Here is a 19188-nt window from a genome sequence, read left to right as displayed (position 1 = left end):
CTAAAGTGTTCTCAGAGATCCCCGTGGATAGACATGGGTGTCTTTGGCAGTCTTAGATGTGAAGTTTAAATTTTAAAGAGCATTTTGACCTTTTCTCCTTTAGGTACAGAAGACGTCCGTCTAAATGATGCCTGCAACAGCGATCCGGTTTGTCCTCCCAAGTGTCGTTGTGAGTCCAATGTAGTGGACTGCTCCAACCTGAAGCTCACCAAGATCCCTGAGCACATCCCTTCATCCACCTCTGAGCTGTAAGCACGAGGAAAACAAGCCTGTACATTGGAAAAACAAAAAATTTTGTCTCATTTGAGTGATCTTCCTTTATCCAGCCGCCTCAACAACAACGAGATCACGAGTCTGGATGCGAACGGAGCGTTTAAAAACCTGGCACAGCTGAAGAAAATGTGAGGGAAATTTTTCACCAATCAGTCCAGCAGGTTTTATGCTGCTTTTATCTCTTTGAAATGCTGATGTTTATGCTGTTGTTGTTTTTTTTTATTCCACAGTAACCTTAGCAACAACAAGATCACAGAAATTGAAGATGGGACATTTGAAGGTGCATCAGCTGTCATTGAGCTTCATCTCACCGCCAATCAAATTGACTCGGTTCGGAGCGGAATGTTCCGGGGCCTTGAGGGACTGAGGATGCTGTGAGTGGCGTGCAGACGTGTAATGTCTTAGTCACAACTGCCCTTATGGCCAGAAATAGGCTGTCTGCGGGGGAAAATGGGAAAACCTGTGAGGGGCACGCAGGTGGCCTGCAGAATATTTGAAGATCATAGACCGCTTGGTGAGCCCGTACAGCAAAAATATTCATGTACATTTTATCTATGGGACTGCTGTGGCAACAGGTCATAGCAAACACTTATACAACCCAGGGGTAAGTAGAATAGAATAGTAAAGAACAGAATAATTTTATTGTTATTGTACAAGTGCAACCAAATTTAGCAGCAACTTCTTTGTGCAAAAGCAATGCAAAAACAATGTAAAAAACATGACAAAACTTCTAAAAAGCAACACGAAAACAGTAAAAATGTGGAATTTTGTCTGCAATTAGTGCTCAGACAGCTCTGGAGTAGAGGATTTCTTCTAGTTTGTTTGTTCTTGTTTTTAGTGACCTGTTTCGCCTCCCAGCGGCGATGTCCAGGATGAAAACTGTCCTGGGTGATGCTTTAAGCTTTATTAAGACAGCAGGAGCAGTATATGTTGAGCAGAGGGGCCAGAGAGCAGCTGTTGATAGTAAAGGGGGAAATAGGTGGGATGGAGGCAGATGGTACAGATTTTTTATATTTAAACCCCCAAAACCTGTGCACTGCACAAGGGGCCCAGTAGTGCCAATCAAGGAATGAGTGCATGCTCCTTGCACGCCCTGTGTGTGCAGCCTGACTGTTAGAAATTAGAAAATTAGATAATCAGAGCATGGTTTGTGTGGGCATTACACATTCTTCCTATGGGTACTTGCATATCACCTGCAATGCGAGAGGGCACCAAACGACAGCATCACCCTTACGTCATAAGTGCAAAAAACTTACATTATCCTTTCACGATATACTTAACACATGCCTACAATGGCACGTTCCATTTTCATGATGTCTTTTTAAGATGTGGCCACTCCTGGCTACTACCCTTCCCGGGTTTCAACAACCTAAAAACTTGTAGTACCCAGAAGGGTCAACCCCGTACGGGTGCAAGTGACTAAGACTTAAAATCCTTCACTCGTTGAAAGTTCAGATTCTTACAGCTCTGGACTTGTGTTTCTCTTCAGGATGCTAAGGAACAATAAGATCAGCTGCGTTCACAATGACAGCTTCACTGGACTCCACAACGTCCGTTTGTTGTCTCTGTACGACAACCAGCTGACCACCATCACTCCTGGAGCCTTCGACACTCTGCAGACCCTCTCTACTCTGTAAGAACCTGCCAAACAAACTTTTATTTCAGGTTATTTCAGGTTTCAGGTTGTTTTTACACTACTTTACAATCTTTTTTCCTAGGAACCTTTTGGCAAATTCCTTCAACTGTGACTGCCGGCTGGCCTGGCTGGGCGATTGGCTGAGGAGTAGGAAGATTGTAACAGGTAACCCTCGCTGCCAGCGCCCAGCCTTCCTGAAGGAAATCCCTCTGCAGGATGTGGCTCTGCCTGACTTTCGCTGTGATGAGGGTAGGTGCTTCCTTCCTGTGCTAGCTTTTCTTTTATCTCTTCTACTTTTGTATACTTTTACTTAAAACAGTGGAAGATAAAGGATTTTTCAACTTTGGTCTGCAACACATGAGGAGAATGCAGAAAGTGTCTCCGATAGACTTAAATATGGCCACTATTGTGAGACACTTTTGTCTGTTGAATAGATTGCTGTTCAACATTTCCTAAGCTCTGGTCGATGTTGGGCTGAGTGGAGCTATTGAGCTGTTTGCCTTATTGACCAGTCAGTCGACCCATTTGCACCTGAATGAGTGTTGGACTTATCTTCAGGCCTGGGGCAGCTTCCATTCTTTGCTCTTGCTGTTCAATATTACATTAGTGAGGCCCCTCTCCCCCTACCCTGTTTTGGTTTCTCCATTTTTCACTTCCTCTTTGTCTTAACACTCCGCTAACTGAAGGTTAGAAGGGAAGTCACTGCTGGACGTAAGAGGTTAACGACAAGAGACATTCAATCAATTCCAAAAGATGAAATTCTAATTTTTCAAAAAAGATCACACAAAAATAATTACCATCTTAAAATGATGAGCAACATTTTGAGGTGCAACCCTGTGAGAAACACTTGATGACCTCTTTAAAAGCAGAAGTCTCAGCAGTTTGCAGAATTGGTGCACTCAGGTGCGTTCATTCAATACCGTGGAGGAAATAGCTCAGTAATGGTTTCAAATAAGCGATCGTTGATGCCCATCATTCTGGGAAAGTTTATAAACCAATGCCAGACAGTTTGAGGTCCATCATTCCACAGTGAGAGAGATTATTCACATGTGGGAAACTTTGAAAGCCAGTTTTGCCAGTTAGAATCACCCTAAAAAAAAACCTGATTTCAGACTCGGACAATGTTCAGAGGTTTACGAGCTGTAAGCTCGTGGTAGTGTGTAAACAGATGGATGTCGGGAAGTGGGGTACAGGCCCAAAACTCAGAGGCCAATTTCTAATTTCTAAAAGGATTTTTGATTTTGGCTAAGAACGGGATAATCATGATTTAAAGACCACTAGGAATGCTTTTTAAAATAGATCAAAAGATAATGTGAGAGGGACATGGAACCTTAATGTACTGGCTTCTTATAACATGGCATATTTTTAACTGTATATTTGACTACTTCTGTGTTTTTTAACTCAGTCCCTGTTTTTTTTACAGTGACGTAAGTTCTCAGTAGGGGCCAAACACATAAGTGTTTAGTTTCAAGACAAAACCAACAAGTTTCCTGTTTGGTGATACAAGTGACTCTCTGTATTCAGACAAGCACCGTTGTAAAAAAAAAAAAAAATTCTCAGCTTTATTTATATTTTAAATTAAAAGACACACATTCAAAATTTGCTTGTGGTATAAATGTTGTCGAGGTTGACATCACATTTTGAGTAAAGGAAACCTTTAAAAAATGTTTGTGTCCACACTGCCACCTTTGGTGTAACCGTAAACATTTAAACACATGACTCCAGATTATGATTATCGTTAAAATGTGGTGATTTAAGATTGTAACAATTGAACCAGAGCTCCTGTCAGATTTTCCCGAACTACGTCTTTGCCTCTATTTCAAAGTACCAAAGTAACAAATGTTAGAGAATCTGAAAGCTTATCTAAAATTCATTCACACAGCAAGATATTTATCATTTATCTGCAACTGGAAATGTAAAAAAGAAAGACTTCACCAAAAGAAATGGTTTTAAAAAATCACATTCATGTCACTTTTTACTTAAACCAAAGATTGATTTAGAATTATCAAACCTAAAATTCAATAGTCTTTTAAAATTGTTTTTGTGTCTCAAATTGTTTTCAGTTATCATTTTTAAGAACGTTTTTTTACAACAAAGTTGCACATTTGTTTTGTTGAGACCATTAGTTATATGAAAACCATTTTTCTTAACAAAAGAAATCTGAAAAGCAAAATGATAAATACTTTGCTTTAAATTATAAATGGAAATTACCCTTGATTGTCACATGGCTGACCCTCCAGAGTCATTCAAGTCCCCACGTTATTATTTCTTCTAAAATCTATGCATAGAGTTTTAGAATTGAGAGATAATCTATTTTCTTGATCACATAACTTAATTTTATTTGCTGAATTAGCTAATTAGCAAAAAGAAAGATGAGAGGGTTTTGGGTCAAAACAATATTAAAACTAATACAGAGTGTGCAGCTCAAATGACTCTTTAGAGTTAAAAGTGATTACACAAATAGGGTAAGGTTTATATTGGAATTTGTTGGTCACAGTGAGCAAAAACTTCTCTCAAGTATCTCAAGTCAGATATTTTTTTACTTTTTCTGCATTGATATTAAACAGTATTGCTAAAAGAATTTCTACAAGTAAATGCTGGTTTCCGCTTCTACTAATTATTTTTTAACCCATTTAACTTTTTGGTTTTGGTCTTTACTCCCCCAGAAAAGAATGCAATTTAGCTGGCTTGTCTCCACATTTGCCTCCTGGTCATTTCCCCTTTTTCATGCTTCCTGCTGTCTGTCTCATCTCTACCTCTTTGTTTTTCCCAGGCCAAGAGGAGTCGAGCTGCATTCCTCGGCCGCAGTGTCCCAGTGAATGTACTTGTCTGGAGACGGTGGTGCGCTGTAGTAACAAGCACCTCCACTCGCTGCCTAGAGGCATCCCGAGAAATGTGACCGAGCTGTGAGTTCCTTGGCATTAATTACACTTCTGTTAATTTCTTAATTTGACCTGCAGGTGGGATTCTTCCTGTGAGAGGATATGAAACAGAGCCAGATAGCATCAAAAACAGAAAAGGAGGTGTGATCAGGCAGTAGATGATAAAACAGAACATTATTTGGAGGGAAAGACACGTTCCCGCAGACGTTGTTCGTTCTGTGTTTTCTGTTGCCTTCAGGGTACTGATGTCACCCCCTCAGTCATAGCCAAGGGTCAGAATGCATTTGTGTGTTTTTGTGTGTATGTGCATGCATGGGTCCGTTTTTGTGTGTGCATACTTGTGCGGGGGCCAAAACCCTGTCCGCAGGAGCAAAGGGGAGCCACGGGACATTTTAATGAGCACTTTTCAATGGAAAGGGGAGGGAATGGAATAGGTCTGGAACTTTCTAATACTGTCTCAATTGGTTCCATTTGACTCTCGACTGCACACGCTCGCAAATGCACACACAACAATGCTCACACGCGCTGTGCTGGCCTCAAAGCATGTCATTGTCCCAGCAGGTGTGACCAGGTGTACCACTCTGTTCTGGGCTTTCATCTAGTCATCTGGAGAGTTCGTTACTCCATCATTATCCCAAGTGTCCCCTGCTCCGTCATTACCTATCATTACCTCTGAACCCAAGGCCTCCCAGTTAACCGCACCCCCCCCCCCAGCTGCTGCCTTTCCCACCCCTCATGCAGTCAACAACAATGGCAGGAGCCTGCAGCTCTGCTGAGAAGGAGTGGGCCCTAAATCAGCCATTTATCAAAGTGACAGACCAGCAGCAGAGCTTTGTGTTAGCAGTCAGCAGGTTGATTGCATACCTGCAGGCGTGATGTCAACTGTGGGGGCCCTGACATAATCAGAATGTTATCACATGTGTGTGCCTGCCCCTCAAGTCACTTCAGAAGTTATTGATTGGTTAGAATCGCAAATGAGCAAGAAATTCACAGACACATCACAGTTTACCTCTTTTTCCAGTTGATTTGTCCTATTTGTGTAAAATAGCTTATTCTTGAAATAATGTGTGCCTAAATCGTTGTTTCAAAAGCCTGTAAAGCAACAGTTTTTTTCTTCTAGTGTTTTTTTTTTTTGGGTGTGCATTTACAATGTGATGAAACAGAAACGCAGTTCAGGAGTATAGTTATTGGTTTATTCTAGAACAATTTCCTTTTTAAATTTGTTTTAAAAAAGAGAGGCGCCAAACTCTCTTGTCAACACATATAAAGTTTGACCATTGACTGTATATGAAAAATGAACTTGAGTGGCTGTGATGTCAGCCTTGGAAAATGGTTTACTTACAGCTCCAACCAAATGAGGTCAATTCCTTCCCCATTTTTTTACGATATGGATGTTGCCATGTTGGAACCAGAAATTGTCAGCAGGCAGTGGCTGGCCTAAATGGGTCTGAGCTAACATTTCTATAGCAACCACTCTAGCCAATTAGGAGTGAGCTTGTTGGCAATTGAAAGCAGGCTACATAAAATCTGTCAATCAAATGTTTCAAGCGTTCGATGGAAGACCACACTTTTATTGAAGCATCTGATTGGCCAGTTTATAACTTGAATAACTTGCACTGAAGGAACATTTTCATGGAAAAAATTAGGATTAGCAACTGTCTCAGAGAATGGTAATGACAGATAGATTAGCTGTTTATTTCTCTATAGAAGTCTATGGGATGTTGGCTTCTTACGCTTTGGCTTCAGGAGGTACTTACTATTTAGAACGCCAGGATGAAGAGTCACTCATCCCAGTTCTCATAAATAGTCAATAAGTCTGACAGACTTTGCCAGACTAAGGATGATTTATCTCTATATCTGTCTGTCTGTTTAGGTATCTGGATGGAAACCAGTTTAGCATTGTGCCAAAGGAGCTTTCAACTTTCAAATACCTTCAGTTGGTGTAAGTTTCTTTTCATCTGCCCCCTGTATTCTTCACAACTTTACACAGTAAACTAAGGCCTCTGTTTTTGCAGTGACCTGAGCAACAACAAGATTAACTCCCTGACCAACTCCTCCTTTGCAAACATGAGCCAACTTACCACTCTGTAAGTCCAACCACAGATGCAAAGAGTTTTTTTTTTCTTTGTTTCTGTTGCATGTAAAAAAACAACATATGTGATTATTTGTTCATTTCAGAATCCTGAGCTACAACTCCCTGCGTTGCATTCCCAAAATGGCTTTCAGTGGGCTACACTCGCTTCGACTGCTGTGAGTTTATTTTTACCTTCCAAATGCATCCTCAGGCGGTGTGCACATGTTTGCTACCATTCATGTTATTGTGTTGGTCTGAAGTAGAATTTTAAACACCTATTTTTAATCCACAATGCATCTTTTCTGGGAAAAGTTGACTTCTCTTTTGTATGCAAGTGTTTCTTTGGTGTCGCATAATTTGAAGAGAAAGCTCTAATCAGCAACAACTTCACTGGATTCAACTGAGGTTTTCTCAAAAAGAAAAATTCTAAAAACAGAAAAGAAGCATTTTGAGGCAAAACAAGTAATTATTTCCTGCAGCAAATGGTGAAGCAGATGCTGAGAATCTTTGATTGACTCCAGAGGAAAAAAGCTGTGTAAACAGTTATGACAGCCCATGAATTAACACACAAACACACACTCTGACCTATTTTCCCTCTTTAAATGGCAGCCATTGGGGCAGCAGCAGCCATTTTTTCTCCAACTTTTACTCCAACCACATATAGACCCTCAAATTGACCCATTTTGATCACCTCTAAAGGCCCCAAGCTCAATTCAGCCCGGAGGTGCGCCTCCTCGGGTGTACTGTACAAAATCACTCTGACACTGATTACCAGAAAATGTTTGCCCTGCAAACTGCAAAGTCTTCAGCTCGGCCTCAGACTTTTAATGGCTTAATGAAGTCTTTGATGGAGCGCTCTCAGTGACTACGGGCTGCTACATAACTTTGATGCAGATTGTAAATGAGTTGGACAGAACGATGACGAAATTCGAAAAGATTTAAAAGTGTATCCTTAGACACAGCAGCTGCACAAAGAAACTGCACGCCAATGTCCAGTTAGGAAAGCAAGATCTCCGTGAGACTGCGGATCCATCTGTGCATATTTATATATTTATTTTGTGTGTCTGTTTGCATAGTTTTCACATTTGTCATTTGCTGACTTGGTGCCTGCTAGCATGCGTGTGGGAGTCGACTTCTCAGCCTTCCATGTGTGCTCATAGCAGGCACACTTTTTATTGCTAACAACAAAGCTTTGACAAAGCTCGTTTTTACGGCGGCGTTCGGCTGAAGCCCTCCATCATTACAAGGCAGAAAGCATAAAGTCGCTTTAGCGTGGAAATGAGAGTGAAGCTTGGCCATCATTAGCTGATGCCGCCTTGCTCACCCAAGCTCGCCGCTTTGATCCCCTAATGAAGCTGCGTCCGTTTTTCTGCTCTTACTCACTCACGCCACCTTTGCCTTCACAAATATTCCTTTTTGCTTGTGTGCTAGACACCATGTGAGGCCCTGGTGCCACCCACCCCACATGTACCATACAGGCTGAGCCCTTACAGAGACACATGCACACCCATTTCTGAGGCGCACGCGGGCACAAATGAAGCAGAAAACTTTGATGTCTTTACGGCTGGTGTGATCAATCATAAGTCTCCCAAATAAACGTCAGATGGAGCCATGAGATTTTTTTCTTTTACTAAGCAAAGCTACGGGGGTTCCACAAATCTGAAGCGACAAAGAGTTCCGTTTAATAGTTTCAACTTTAGGACCTCCACAAAGGGTTCAAAGTTCAAAGTTGGAAGCGTCACCGAAAAACCACAATGAGATGCCAAAGACGGCTGTGAGCGGGACGCCGTCGTGTGTACTCACACATGCTGAGGTGCCAAAGCCTTTATTAAGCTGCACCTTTGACTTTACACGGTGATAAAAAGGAGAAGAATCATTAACGCTCAGTCTTCAAACAGACTAGTGGTCGGATGTTGTGCGATTGGTGTGCAATGGTTGAGGTTTGAGCTGCTGATTAATAAGCTGCTAATTGGCCTGCTGGGTATTAGGTGTGAGGAGACTCAGCCGAGACGGTGCCAGGGCGTGGCCTGGGAGAGTGCAAGACAGACAACAAATTAATAAAAAATCAAAAACAAATTCAACAATTTAAGTCCTTATGCAGCACAAAAACCTTAAGAAACCATTTAAGACCCACTCAGATGAAAATTGTGTTGTTGGTGTATTTACCATGTTCATGTGGTATTTTCCTGATGATGGAGGACATATATAAAGAAAAGGAGTCTTAAAACTGAAATTATGAGAATTTCTAAATTCAAATAGTTGTAAATCAGGAACAGACCCAAAAATGCTGTTGGAAAAAGTATATGGCAAGCCACAAGCTCCTTGCTGCACTCCATTCTGATGGATCCACCTGCAGACAAATAAATCCATATATGTCTTTTTTTCTCTCGTTTGAGCTGGCATCTGCTTCAAAAGTGTACGGCTGGATAGCTCCAATATTGCTCACCATTTTTCTTGCACCGGTAATGTTCGTATGGGGTTCTGAGGGGCAGTAAGCTAGCAGGAGAGCATATAAACAGATGTATGTAAGGAAGTAGGGGCGGGCTCACTCCACGCCAACGGTCACACCCACAACTCAGAGATGAATTTCTAATGAACCGCTGCCGCTCTGCAGAAACTATGTCCTAGAAAATGACATTTTTTTTTTTGCCGAAAACCAGAATAATCCTAATTAAAAGACTACTGTGAATGCTTTTAAAATAGATCAAAAGATTTCAAGAGTAGGATTTTAAAGGCACCAGGTAAAAGCGAAATCAATTCTATCTGGAGCCAATCTGCTGACAGTAGAGCTGATGCTGATTGATGAAGCTGGCATTGTGGACAGGCGTAATGATCAAGGTCTGCAGAAATGAAAGGTAAATAAAAGAGAAGATTGGAGGTGTCAGGTGTCTTCTGGAGACTCCCTGGCTCCTCTTCCCCCTGAGATTTGGTTGCCACAATGTTATTTGACTTCATGACCTGGAAATCATGCAAGGACCCACCTTTTGCTTTGTACTAATAAACATTTCCACTGCAAACCGGCTAATTAAAATGCTAACCCCGACCAATCAGGTTGGAATGGAAACATTCTAGTGCCCTGCATCCTCAGACGGACCCACACTCAACACTAATCAAAAGACTGCATGTCGGCAAAAGCTGAGATCAGAATATGTTAGGATATCATATTTATGTTTTTAATTCTCCTGCTCGAGGTATAACTTTGTTACCCCCCACCTACTCTATGCCCTTGCCAGCCAGACATGCGTAGTAACTTGACACCAGGCTTTTCCATTCACAGAGACTAATATCTTTGCCAGCTGCACAGACCTCTGCCAAATCTAAAACCCGCAAACACCACACTGACATTTAATTTTTCAACTATCTTCCTATTATTTCAAAGATTTCCAAGTTTTAAGTGCACTTAAATGCAGTTATTTTGTATCTTAGTACATGCCAACATTTGTTTCTGCTCTCATAAACTGTCTCGTCTGATTTTCTGGCATCTCCCTCGTCTCCTCAGGTCCCTCCATGGCAACGAAATTTCAGAACTTCCCGATGGCATCTTCAATGATGTGGCTTCTCTGTCTCATTTGTGAGTAATATTCTCTTATTGTTTCAATCTGTGGGATTCAGATGAGATTTTTACGTGAACACCACATGGAAAAGCACATTCGGGTGGTCAGGTTGAACAACCAAGGAGCAACACTGGGCTGCCTGTTGTCTTCTTCAGTTGGCTTGCCCATGTGCTGACCCCTCCCTCCATCAGCCCTGTGGTTAAAGCAACACACAGACCCCTCCACTGTCTGATCCCCCCTACAGCATCTCCTAAACACATTCTTCATGGTCTGTGGGGTTCAAAGTTTGTTTATATATGTCTTTCATTTTCGGCGTGGTGTGCAGGGACGGAGAGCTTGCACACGCTCAAAAACAACACAAAAGTATCTTTGCTCTTTGCCATCTTGCCCCCTCTTGTCCCTCGATTGTCAGCGATCAATAGAGCTATCAGTGGCAGAGCTGCTGAGGAAGGAGACAGGACAGAAAACCCCAAACAAAGACATTTTGTAAAGGCAGCGCAGGAGTCAAGGCTGCATGAAATCGGGGTGGGAGGATGGATGGAGGGGCAGGCATTGATCAGCAGTCACAGTCAAGTGGCTTTCATGTAAGCAGATGTCAGGTGTCCGCTATTGGCCCGGCCTGAAAGATGAGCCTGTGTTTCGTCGTAATGGAACAGCATCGATTTAGGAGTGTTTGCGCATAAAGCAGGAGGACAGAGTGCCATTGATTCACAGCCACCATGGCAGATTCGGCTAAGAGTGCCTTCTGTTCACACCTCTGCTTGTAATTGGGCAAAGATGATGCACTGCAGACTGTTACGTTACACTGAGAAATGTGTTGTTTCCTTTTTTTTTTGTGCAGAAATCTCAGTATTTTTTTATTTTCTAAACAGAAAGGTGAATTTGAAAAAAGCTGTTTTCCATGAGGTTGTAGAGACATCTGCTGGTGATTGTGTGGTGTTACAGCGGCAACCAGATTTTTTTTTTGTTTTTGTTTCTGTAACAGGGCGATTGGTGCCAACCCTTTGCATTGTGACTGCCGCCTGCGCTGGCTGTCTGACTGGGTGAAGACGGGGTATAAAGAGCCTGGAATTGCCCGCTGCGCTGGTCCCCAAGGCCTCGAGGGCAAACTGCTTCTTACCACACCTGCAAAGAAGTTTGAATGCCACGGTGAGCAGCTGTCTTTGGTATGGAAGGTCACAAGATCTGCAGCAGGGATCTGAATCAATGTGATGTGGGGTTTTCTCCAGGTGATGTGGACATAGCGGTGCTCTCTAAGTGTAACCCCTGCCTGTCAAATCCCTGCATGAACCACGGCATCTGTCACAATGATCCAGTGGAGATCTACAGGTGCAGCTGTCCACCAGGATTCAAGGTGAGAGCAACAGCTTTCCAGCAAGCTTCCATTTCTTCCACAATCTTTTGCTGATGACACATTTTCTTGATCAGGGTAAGAACTGCGAGTCAGGCCTGAATGCCTGCGTCAGTAACCCATGCGCCAATGGGGGAACCTGTCGAGTGCATGAGGATAATGAGGGACAATACAGGTGAGAGGAAAAAACCGGTTTGTTATCACCACACTAAAAACAGGGAGCCTGTTGTTCCATGGTGTGTGCTTCGTTTTGTGTAGTTGCACCTGTGCGCTGGGCTTCGAAGGCCCCACTTGCAAAATCAACACTGACGACTGCGAAGACAACGACTGTGAAAACGGTGCAACCTGCGTGGATGGAATCAACAACTACACCTGTTTTTGTCCCCCCTACTACACAGGTTAGTTCAAACAACGCAGTTAAATGTGTTTGTCATTTTAAACTATAGTCCTTCACACTGTGTAGAATAATTATTATTTTTCAAAGCAAAAAGTTGTTTTTTCATAATTGCAACTACTATCAGCTGCTACTTCTTTGTGTTGAAAAATGTTTTGCATCTAACATTTTTTTTTTCATTTTGACTTTCATAATTGTCCACTATTCTGCTCTAAGTTCTCTATAACGAAGACCTTAACTTTATCTCTCTAAAACCATTTTTCACCAATCTTTTTGCAATCATGATTCTAAGTGAAGAATGGGAACATATATGGATTTCCATTCGTGTCAAAAAATTTGGCAAAAATGGAACACCGCAGTGAGCAGCTGCATTTTGAAATGATTAAGTTGCAGGAAATTCTTTTTTTATTCTTTCTCTGAACATCTCGTTGGCACAACTGAGCTTTAATTTATAGTTTATAATCCTTTGTGTGCCTAAAAAATATTGTCTACTGTGCAGTGAGATGTTAAAAAGATTTTTAAACTTCTTCACTTGTAAATTAAATATTTAAGATGTCACCTTTGCTTTAATAAACAAGTTTAATAGAAAAGCCAAAGCTGTGTGTTTCTTTAAATGTTGTTGTCTCTTTTTGTGTACTTGTTTTTGTCCCGTATTGCACTTTAAATCCCTTTGAAAACCACGTGTTCTCTATAGGGGAAATGTGTGAAGAAATGGAAGATGTGTGTGCTCCAGGAAGAAGTCCCTGCCAACATCAGTCTACCTGCCTCATCACCTCCTCTGGACCCAAGTGAGTATCTCTGCCAGGAGCAAGCTCCACAGCTCTCAGTGCTATGCAGCACAAGATGACTTAGATGTGTATTTTGAGCAGATGTGAGCAGAGTTCATTGTTGCCTTTTCTCTGTAGGTGTGTGTGTTCTCCTGGCTACGTTGGTGATGACTGCAGCATAGATTACAACGACTGTGAGGAGCATCGCTGTCAGAACGGAGCTCAGTGCGTGGATGAGCTGAGCGGATATTCGTGCATTTGTCCTAAAGGGTTCAGGTGAGAGGAAGTTTATTCTTTTTTTTATGTCCGTTTTTTCTTTTTTATTTCCTCACTTCATCCTTTCTGGGTGTCCCCACGCAGCGGTCAGCTGTGCGAGGTCCCGCCGTCCCCTCTGTCACTCTGCGAATTGGCCGACTGTCAGAATGACGCCCCATGTGTGGAGCGAGGGGGGCGTGCCCTTTGCCAGTGTCCACCAGAGTTTGGCGGGCCACGTTGCGAGAAACTAGTTAGCGTCAACTTCATCGACAGAGACTCTTACCTCCTGCTGTCGGACCTCAAGAACTGGCCGCAGGCTAACATCACACTGCAGGTACTTTTTCTTTGAGGTGATGCTAGCTTGAACACAAACTTCAATGGTTCTCTGTGTTTTTAACACGTTTTTGTAGCATATTTCAGATGATGGAGGACATATTTTAAAGAATTAAGATTAAAATGACATTTCTGAGTATTTCTTTATTCAAATTGTGGTGAATCAGTGCCGTTTGAAAAAGCTTCTAGTTGTTACGTACAAACTACTGTCGCTGGGCCACAAACTCGCTGCTCTGCTCCATTCTGATGTATCCACTTACAGAAAAAATATCCATCTACGTCTTGGTTTACCTCGTCTGAGCTGGAATCTGTTTCAAAGCTGTACTTTTCCCCCACAATTTTGGCTAAAAACAGCACAATCATAATTAAAAGACCACTGGGAAAGCTTTTCCAATAGATCAAAAGATGATCTGAGTGGATCTTTAATGAAAACTTAACAAAATCCCTCATTCACATTCCCTTTTTCAGGTTTCCACAGCTGAGGACAATGGTATCCTCCTGTACAATGGAGACAATGATCACATTGCTGTAGAGCTTTTTCAAGGCCATGTTAAGGTTAGCTATGACCCCGGCAGCCAGCCAGGACATGCTATTTACAGGTGAGAGGCGACATGTACAAGTTACCTTCCACCCCTTTTATCTTTTCTTTTTGTTGATTTGGGGACTTGAACATTTCTCATCTGTGTTTTTCTTGTCCAGTACTGAAACCATCAACGATGGTCAGTTCCACACCGTGGAGCTGGTGACCTTCGACCAAATGGTGAACCTGTCCATTGACGGAGGGCTCCCTACCACAATGGACAGCTTTGGGGCGGTGCGGCCCCTCAATAGGGAGGCTCCGCTATACGTGGGGGGTAGGGGCCCTCTCCAGAACACACCTCCCTCCTCTGCAGGCACTCTTAACTACTACACTACTATTCAGTCACCACCCTCCCCCTCCGCTTTGTCACCACCGCAACCAAGTCCTTCCTGTCAACCATGCAAGCTCACGTCCCATCAATACCCTCCACCCACACCACTCAACCTCTCAGTCATGGCTGTTTGTTAGTGGCTTCAGCATCTGCACAGACGTGCACCGACTTACAGTTAACAGTAAATACACTACAAAAAAGAAAAAGAACTTCATAAAGAGAAGCATCATTATTGCTAATCAATCTGAACTGCTTTTTCTGATGTATAAATGGCACCCTCTAGTGGTCATAACAGGAACTAACAGACACAATCCTTCAAACTTGTGTGGACATTTTTGCTGAGGAAGTGAAAGTTTTAGGGAAAATGAGACGGCCATCCATGACGTAAAGCATCTGGGATTTAAAATGTGAAAATAAAAATGCAGGGGTACTGATACCTGTACTGTCTTTAAATCTGAGGCCACAAAAATCAGCTTCTAAGATGCCATGACAGATTGTTCAGGAGTGGCTTGTTGTTTCTGTAACTGGTCTTAGTCTTGCTGTTGTTCTTGTGTTAATGCATGCAAGGTCACATTTTTTTCATTCTTTTTTCCCCCTCTGTTTCAAAAGTGATGTGTCCTGTGGTGTAAAGAAGAATATTTTTGCATTTGTTAGTCTGATTTGAAAACAAAGACTACAGAGACATACATGTTTGAAATCCGTCCTTTCATCACTCTCATAACAGCCCTGTGTTCATTGTTTGTTAGTCAGCCAGTGTGCGCCATCACACCCCAAAAACATCTCTATCCGCTCTTCTTTCAGGCATGCCGGTGGACGTTCACTCTGGCACGTTCCGTCTGTGGCAGATCCAGAACAGTTCCAGTTTCCACGGCTGCATCCAGAACTTGTACATCAACAACGAGCTTCAGGATTTCACCAAGACCCAGATGAAACCTGGCGTGGTACCGGGCTGCGAGCCCTGCAAGAAGCTGTACTGCGTCCATGGCATCTGCCAACCTGACGGGGCTCAAGGACCAGTATGCCACTGCCAACCAGGCTGGATTGGGGCGCACTGCGACCAGCCGGCTCTGAACCCGTGCCAGGGGAGCAAGTATGTTTAAAACACTTGATGAGCAGGTCAAAGGGCAGAATTCCCAGGAAAGCTTTTTCCCTTCTATACTCAAGGTTGTAGAAAATTACTGTTTATCTCAGAGTTTTTCATATTTATCATAAAAATTGAGAAATTATTTTCAAGTGGCTCAATTATAAAGGCGGCAGCTTTTTTTAACAACATTGTCATCATATTATTTCCCCTTTTACAGATAAATGTTGAAAATGTTAATTTTAGATTTTATGCAAAGGTTTTTTTCTTGGATGCTGAAATATTTGTACCCATCAGACCCATGTACTAGAGACATAAAAAGGTATCCCATTATTTCTAATAACATTAGACTGATCTGGAATTGAAATCTGGTGACCTTCTACAAATCTGATCATTTATTTTTGCCCCCTAAAGCAGCGATGTGACTGATTTGATTTTTCTTTTACTAGGTGTGTGCATGGGAAGTGCATCCCACTGGATGCTCAGTCATACCGCTGTGAGTGTCAGGAGGGCTACCGTGGCGCCCTGTGCAACCAACAAGGCGAGCTGTTTAATCCCTGCCGGCGCCTGTCCTGCAAACATGGTCGCTGCCAGATCTCAGACGCAGGAAGCGCATACTGTCACTGTGAAAGCGGCTACACCGGGGAACTGTGCGACGCAGGTGGGCTTGTGCTTTGTGATTCCAAGGATGGATGCTTCAAAATTTGTTAAAAGAAATTCAAATTTACATATTTGCTTGATTTTATTTTTGTCTTTTAAGAGTCAGAGTGTCGAGGGGAGCCTGTGCGAGATTTCTATCAGGTGCAGCGAGGGTACGCCATCTGCCAAACAACGCGCATGGTCTCCTGGGTGGAGTGCAGCGGCGCCTGCAGCACGGGGGCGTGCTGCGGCAGTCAAAGGATGAAACGCCGGAAATACACCTTCGAGTGCAGCGATGGAACCTCTTTTAGTGAGGAAGTGGAAAAGACCATCAAGTGTGGCTGCGTGGGGTGCATGTAGCCCAACTCTTTCTCATCACCCGCCACTGCTAAGGAGCCGAAAGAAGGGAAACGAGAAAGGAGGGATTGAAGGAAGAAAAGAAAGGAAGGGAGAAGACTGGACGAAAACAAGGGAGGGAAAACAGGAAAATAGAGATTATACAGAATATATATAAAACCTCTATCTATATATTATGGACTACAATGTTTGTAAAATAGGACATTAACTTCCCTTCCGAGGGGTGTGACCTAGAGGAAAACAACATCGTGAGCAACAATGTAGAATTGACAACAAAACATCCTTGCAACCCACATTCTCCTGTATTAGTTCCCCTTTCCATCTGTGAGGCCTCCAACAGCCAAGCCACCATTTTCCTTTGTGGAGGCAGTGAGTACATTCTGGCCAAGAAAAAAGAGGAGACAGAAAAGGGAGGGATAAAAGAAGAGTCGGACTGTTAGACTTGGCAAAGCTATCCTGAGTTGAGCTTGGTTGGGTTGACTGGACTGTGCTGGGTGCACTTTGGGATACGTCGTCATTTAGGAGTAGCCATTTCTCCACCATAATGCAGTTATCTATCAAACACATGCAGGCAGAGAAGCGATAGAAACAAAGGTTGAAGCGGTGCTTCAAGGGTAAGGTGTTCTGCCGTCGCAGCCATTTGCTGTGAGCTAGCGCAGCATAGAAACTTCCCTGCAAACAGAGACTGCACTGACTAGCAGCACTGAAACCAACAGTGTTCCACCTCACCGGAGTACATGATCACACATGCATGGCACGCACTCAGCGAGAGATGGCTCCTGTGCAGGAGCTGCTCTGCGTCAGCAAACCAGCGTGGCGCAGGCAGTCATTACAAGCCCCCAGCATGCATAGGCTCAGGGTTAAGAATTTTTGCATAGTCCCACCCTCTTGTGAGCAGGAGACCCTGCTCCGGTTGATGCCTGCAGTATTAAACTTGTGCAAAGTGTTGCATGTGTGGAGAGGAGTTTAAGAAATATGTAGACCTTTTTTATGTCATTACAAATGTTATTACAAAAGAAAAAGCTTAGATTAACATTCTGTTTTGTTGTGTCTAATTCCTCATAATGTTTTTTAATACTTGTTATGATTTGTCTTAAGATCCAAGCTCTTGCTGCCATGCAAATTCCTAAATATCTTTACACAAAAATCTTCAAATGCATTAACACACACATACAAGGTAGCATCATAAAAACAGATTTTAAGCGGCCAAAAATGCAGCAGCAGGTAGACCTTGTTGTATAAAAGCCAATATCGGACTAAAACTATGTTTAATATTGTATATGTTGTCTTCCATGTGAATATTACATCTAATTCATGAGTCTGTGCTTGTTTTTATTTATTTTATTGAAATGCATTTTCTTTTAGAGTAATAAGAAAAAAAAATCGGGTGATGAGATGGTTTTAAGAATTTTCAAAAACCCTTAAAAATTGCTGTGATACTTAAATTAAAAAAATCTAATGACCCTCCTTTGAATTTGTAATAACAGGCCCTTTCTGAAAACTTTAAAAAAAATAATTATGATGGGTTGCATCATCTCTATCTTAGTTTCTGAGAGTTTTCTTTATTTTTTTTTTTTTTTTAAGTCAAGCTCAACTGATCATAAGCTGCTGTCAAGCCAGAAGAAGCATGATGCCTCTGTGGATGCTGGTGAAGCAAAAGATGGATCAAATACTGAGATCTGTTCATATGGCAACTGTGTGAAGCATTACACGCCAGATACTGACAGATAACAATGAGAAAGCTATGGACATTTTCATCATCTGTCAGCTCTGGTTATCCACTCCCTAAAGGAAAAAAAGGCAAAAAAAAAATCAAAACAGTGCCAATTACAGTGAACCGTGAAACCTGAATGTATAAATGTGTATAGATAAATATGCCCTATGCTTACTCATGAAGTGGTAACTCTTAGCTGTTAGTTTCCAGTGTAAGATAAAAGTCACATCCTGTAGAGACAGTGACAGCCTGCCAGGATGAGGGCCTCCTTCTGCCTGCATACTTGGATTATGTTTTTTTTTTTAACGTCTCCTTAAAAAGCTGCAGAGACCCAGATTTTGACACAGTATGGCGTTACAGCACACTGCTCCTGTTCATATTGCTACCAATGTTAACGTTCTTTCACATGCTGTTAACGTGATGCAAGTGGTGTACTGTACTAATCCCAAAAGAGTTGACAGTCACTGTAATACTCCAAGCTGTGGGCCTCCTAAAGCTGCACCTTTAATCAAATGTGACTTTCATTTCATGGCTCCTTCTCTTCTTCTGAATCAATCTGTTATGGATCGGTGCATTCAGCTTCTTAGTAGACATCTTAGTGGTTCTTGTACTCATCTTGAGATGTGATTTCATAATCTGGCCACACGACCAGAACCACAAATATTTCATCCTATGAACTATATACATCAATGTTGTGCGCAACACAAAGTCTCTGTTGTATTATGGTGCAAAAACATCAGAATTATGGGTTTCTGTCTGTTTTCTGTTGCAGGACTAATGGTGGGATTGAACTGAAAAACTCAGTTATGCTGAATGTATGTAGTGCCACCAAGAAAATGTTTACCAAACCTCCACTCTTTTCATTAAACTTAAAATGTGTGTGCTTTTACAAATGTCTTTGCTTTTTTCCTCCATTTTGACCCCCCCAAAAAATTGTCCAAGTGATTGAAACCATTCTTAACCCTCC

At 42.3% G+C, this 19188-nt stretch overlaps 1 protein-coding gene across 4 annotated transcripts in view; it reads left to right on the top strand.

Annotated features, from left to right (window-relative positions):
• slit1 (slit guidance ligand 1) overlaps window positions 1–19110 on the top strand; it is a 93669-nt gene extending 74559 nt beyond the window's left edge. For 2 of the 4 annotated variants that reach the window (XM_011484467.3, XM_011484466.3), the window contains 22 exons: window positions 104–248; window positions 327–401; window positions 504–647; window positions 1763–1906; window positions 1992–2158; window positions 4683–4815; window positions 6665–6733; window positions 6807–6878; window positions 6970–7041; window positions 10365–10436; window positions 11405–11568; window positions 11649–11773; window positions 11848–11945; window positions 12029–12168; window positions 12859–12952; window positions 13070–13207; window positions 13292–13520; window positions 13988–14118; window positions 14219–14412; window positions 15232–15520; window positions 15961–16172; window positions 16272–19110. In XM_011484467.3, coding sequence (XP_011482769.1) covers window positions 104–248; window positions 327–401; window positions 504–647; window positions 1763–1906; window positions 1992–2158; window positions 4683–4815; window positions 6665–6733; window positions 6807–6878; window positions 6970–7041; window positions 10365–10436; window positions 11405–11568; window positions 11649–11773; window positions 11848–11945; window positions 12029–12168; window positions 12859–12952; window positions 13070–13207; window positions 13292–13520; window positions 13988–14118; window positions 14219–14412; window positions 15232–15520; window positions 15961–16172; window positions 16272–16510 — 3146 coding nt within the window. In that variant the 3' untranslated portion in view covers window positions 16511–19110. The remainder of the gene's footprint in view (window positions 1–103; window positions 249–326; window positions 402–503; window positions 648–1762; window positions 1907–1991; window positions 2159–4682; window positions 4816–6664; window positions 6734–6806; window positions 6879–6969; window positions 7042–10364; window positions 10437–11404; window positions 11569–11648; window positions 11774–11847; window positions 11946–12028; window positions 12169–12858; window positions 12953–13069; window positions 13208–13291; window positions 13521–13987; window positions 14119–14218; window positions 14413–15231; window positions 15521–15960; window positions 16173–16271) is intronic. The other 2 variants (XM_004077151.4, XM_004077152.4) reach the window with 2 other exon arrangements.
• The last annotated feature ends 78 nt before the right edge of the window (window positions 19111–19188 follow it).

This window comes from Oryzias latipes, chromosome 15 (genome assembly GCF_002234675.1).
Source record: "Oryzias latipes chromosome 15, ASM223467v1".
Lineage (NCBI taxonomy): Eukaryota > Metazoa > Chordata > Actinopteri > Beloniformes > Adrianichthyidae > Oryzias > Oryzias latipes.
The sequence above is the reverse complement of the archived record's forward strand: the minus strand, read 5'-3'. Positions and strand labels throughout refer to the sequence as shown.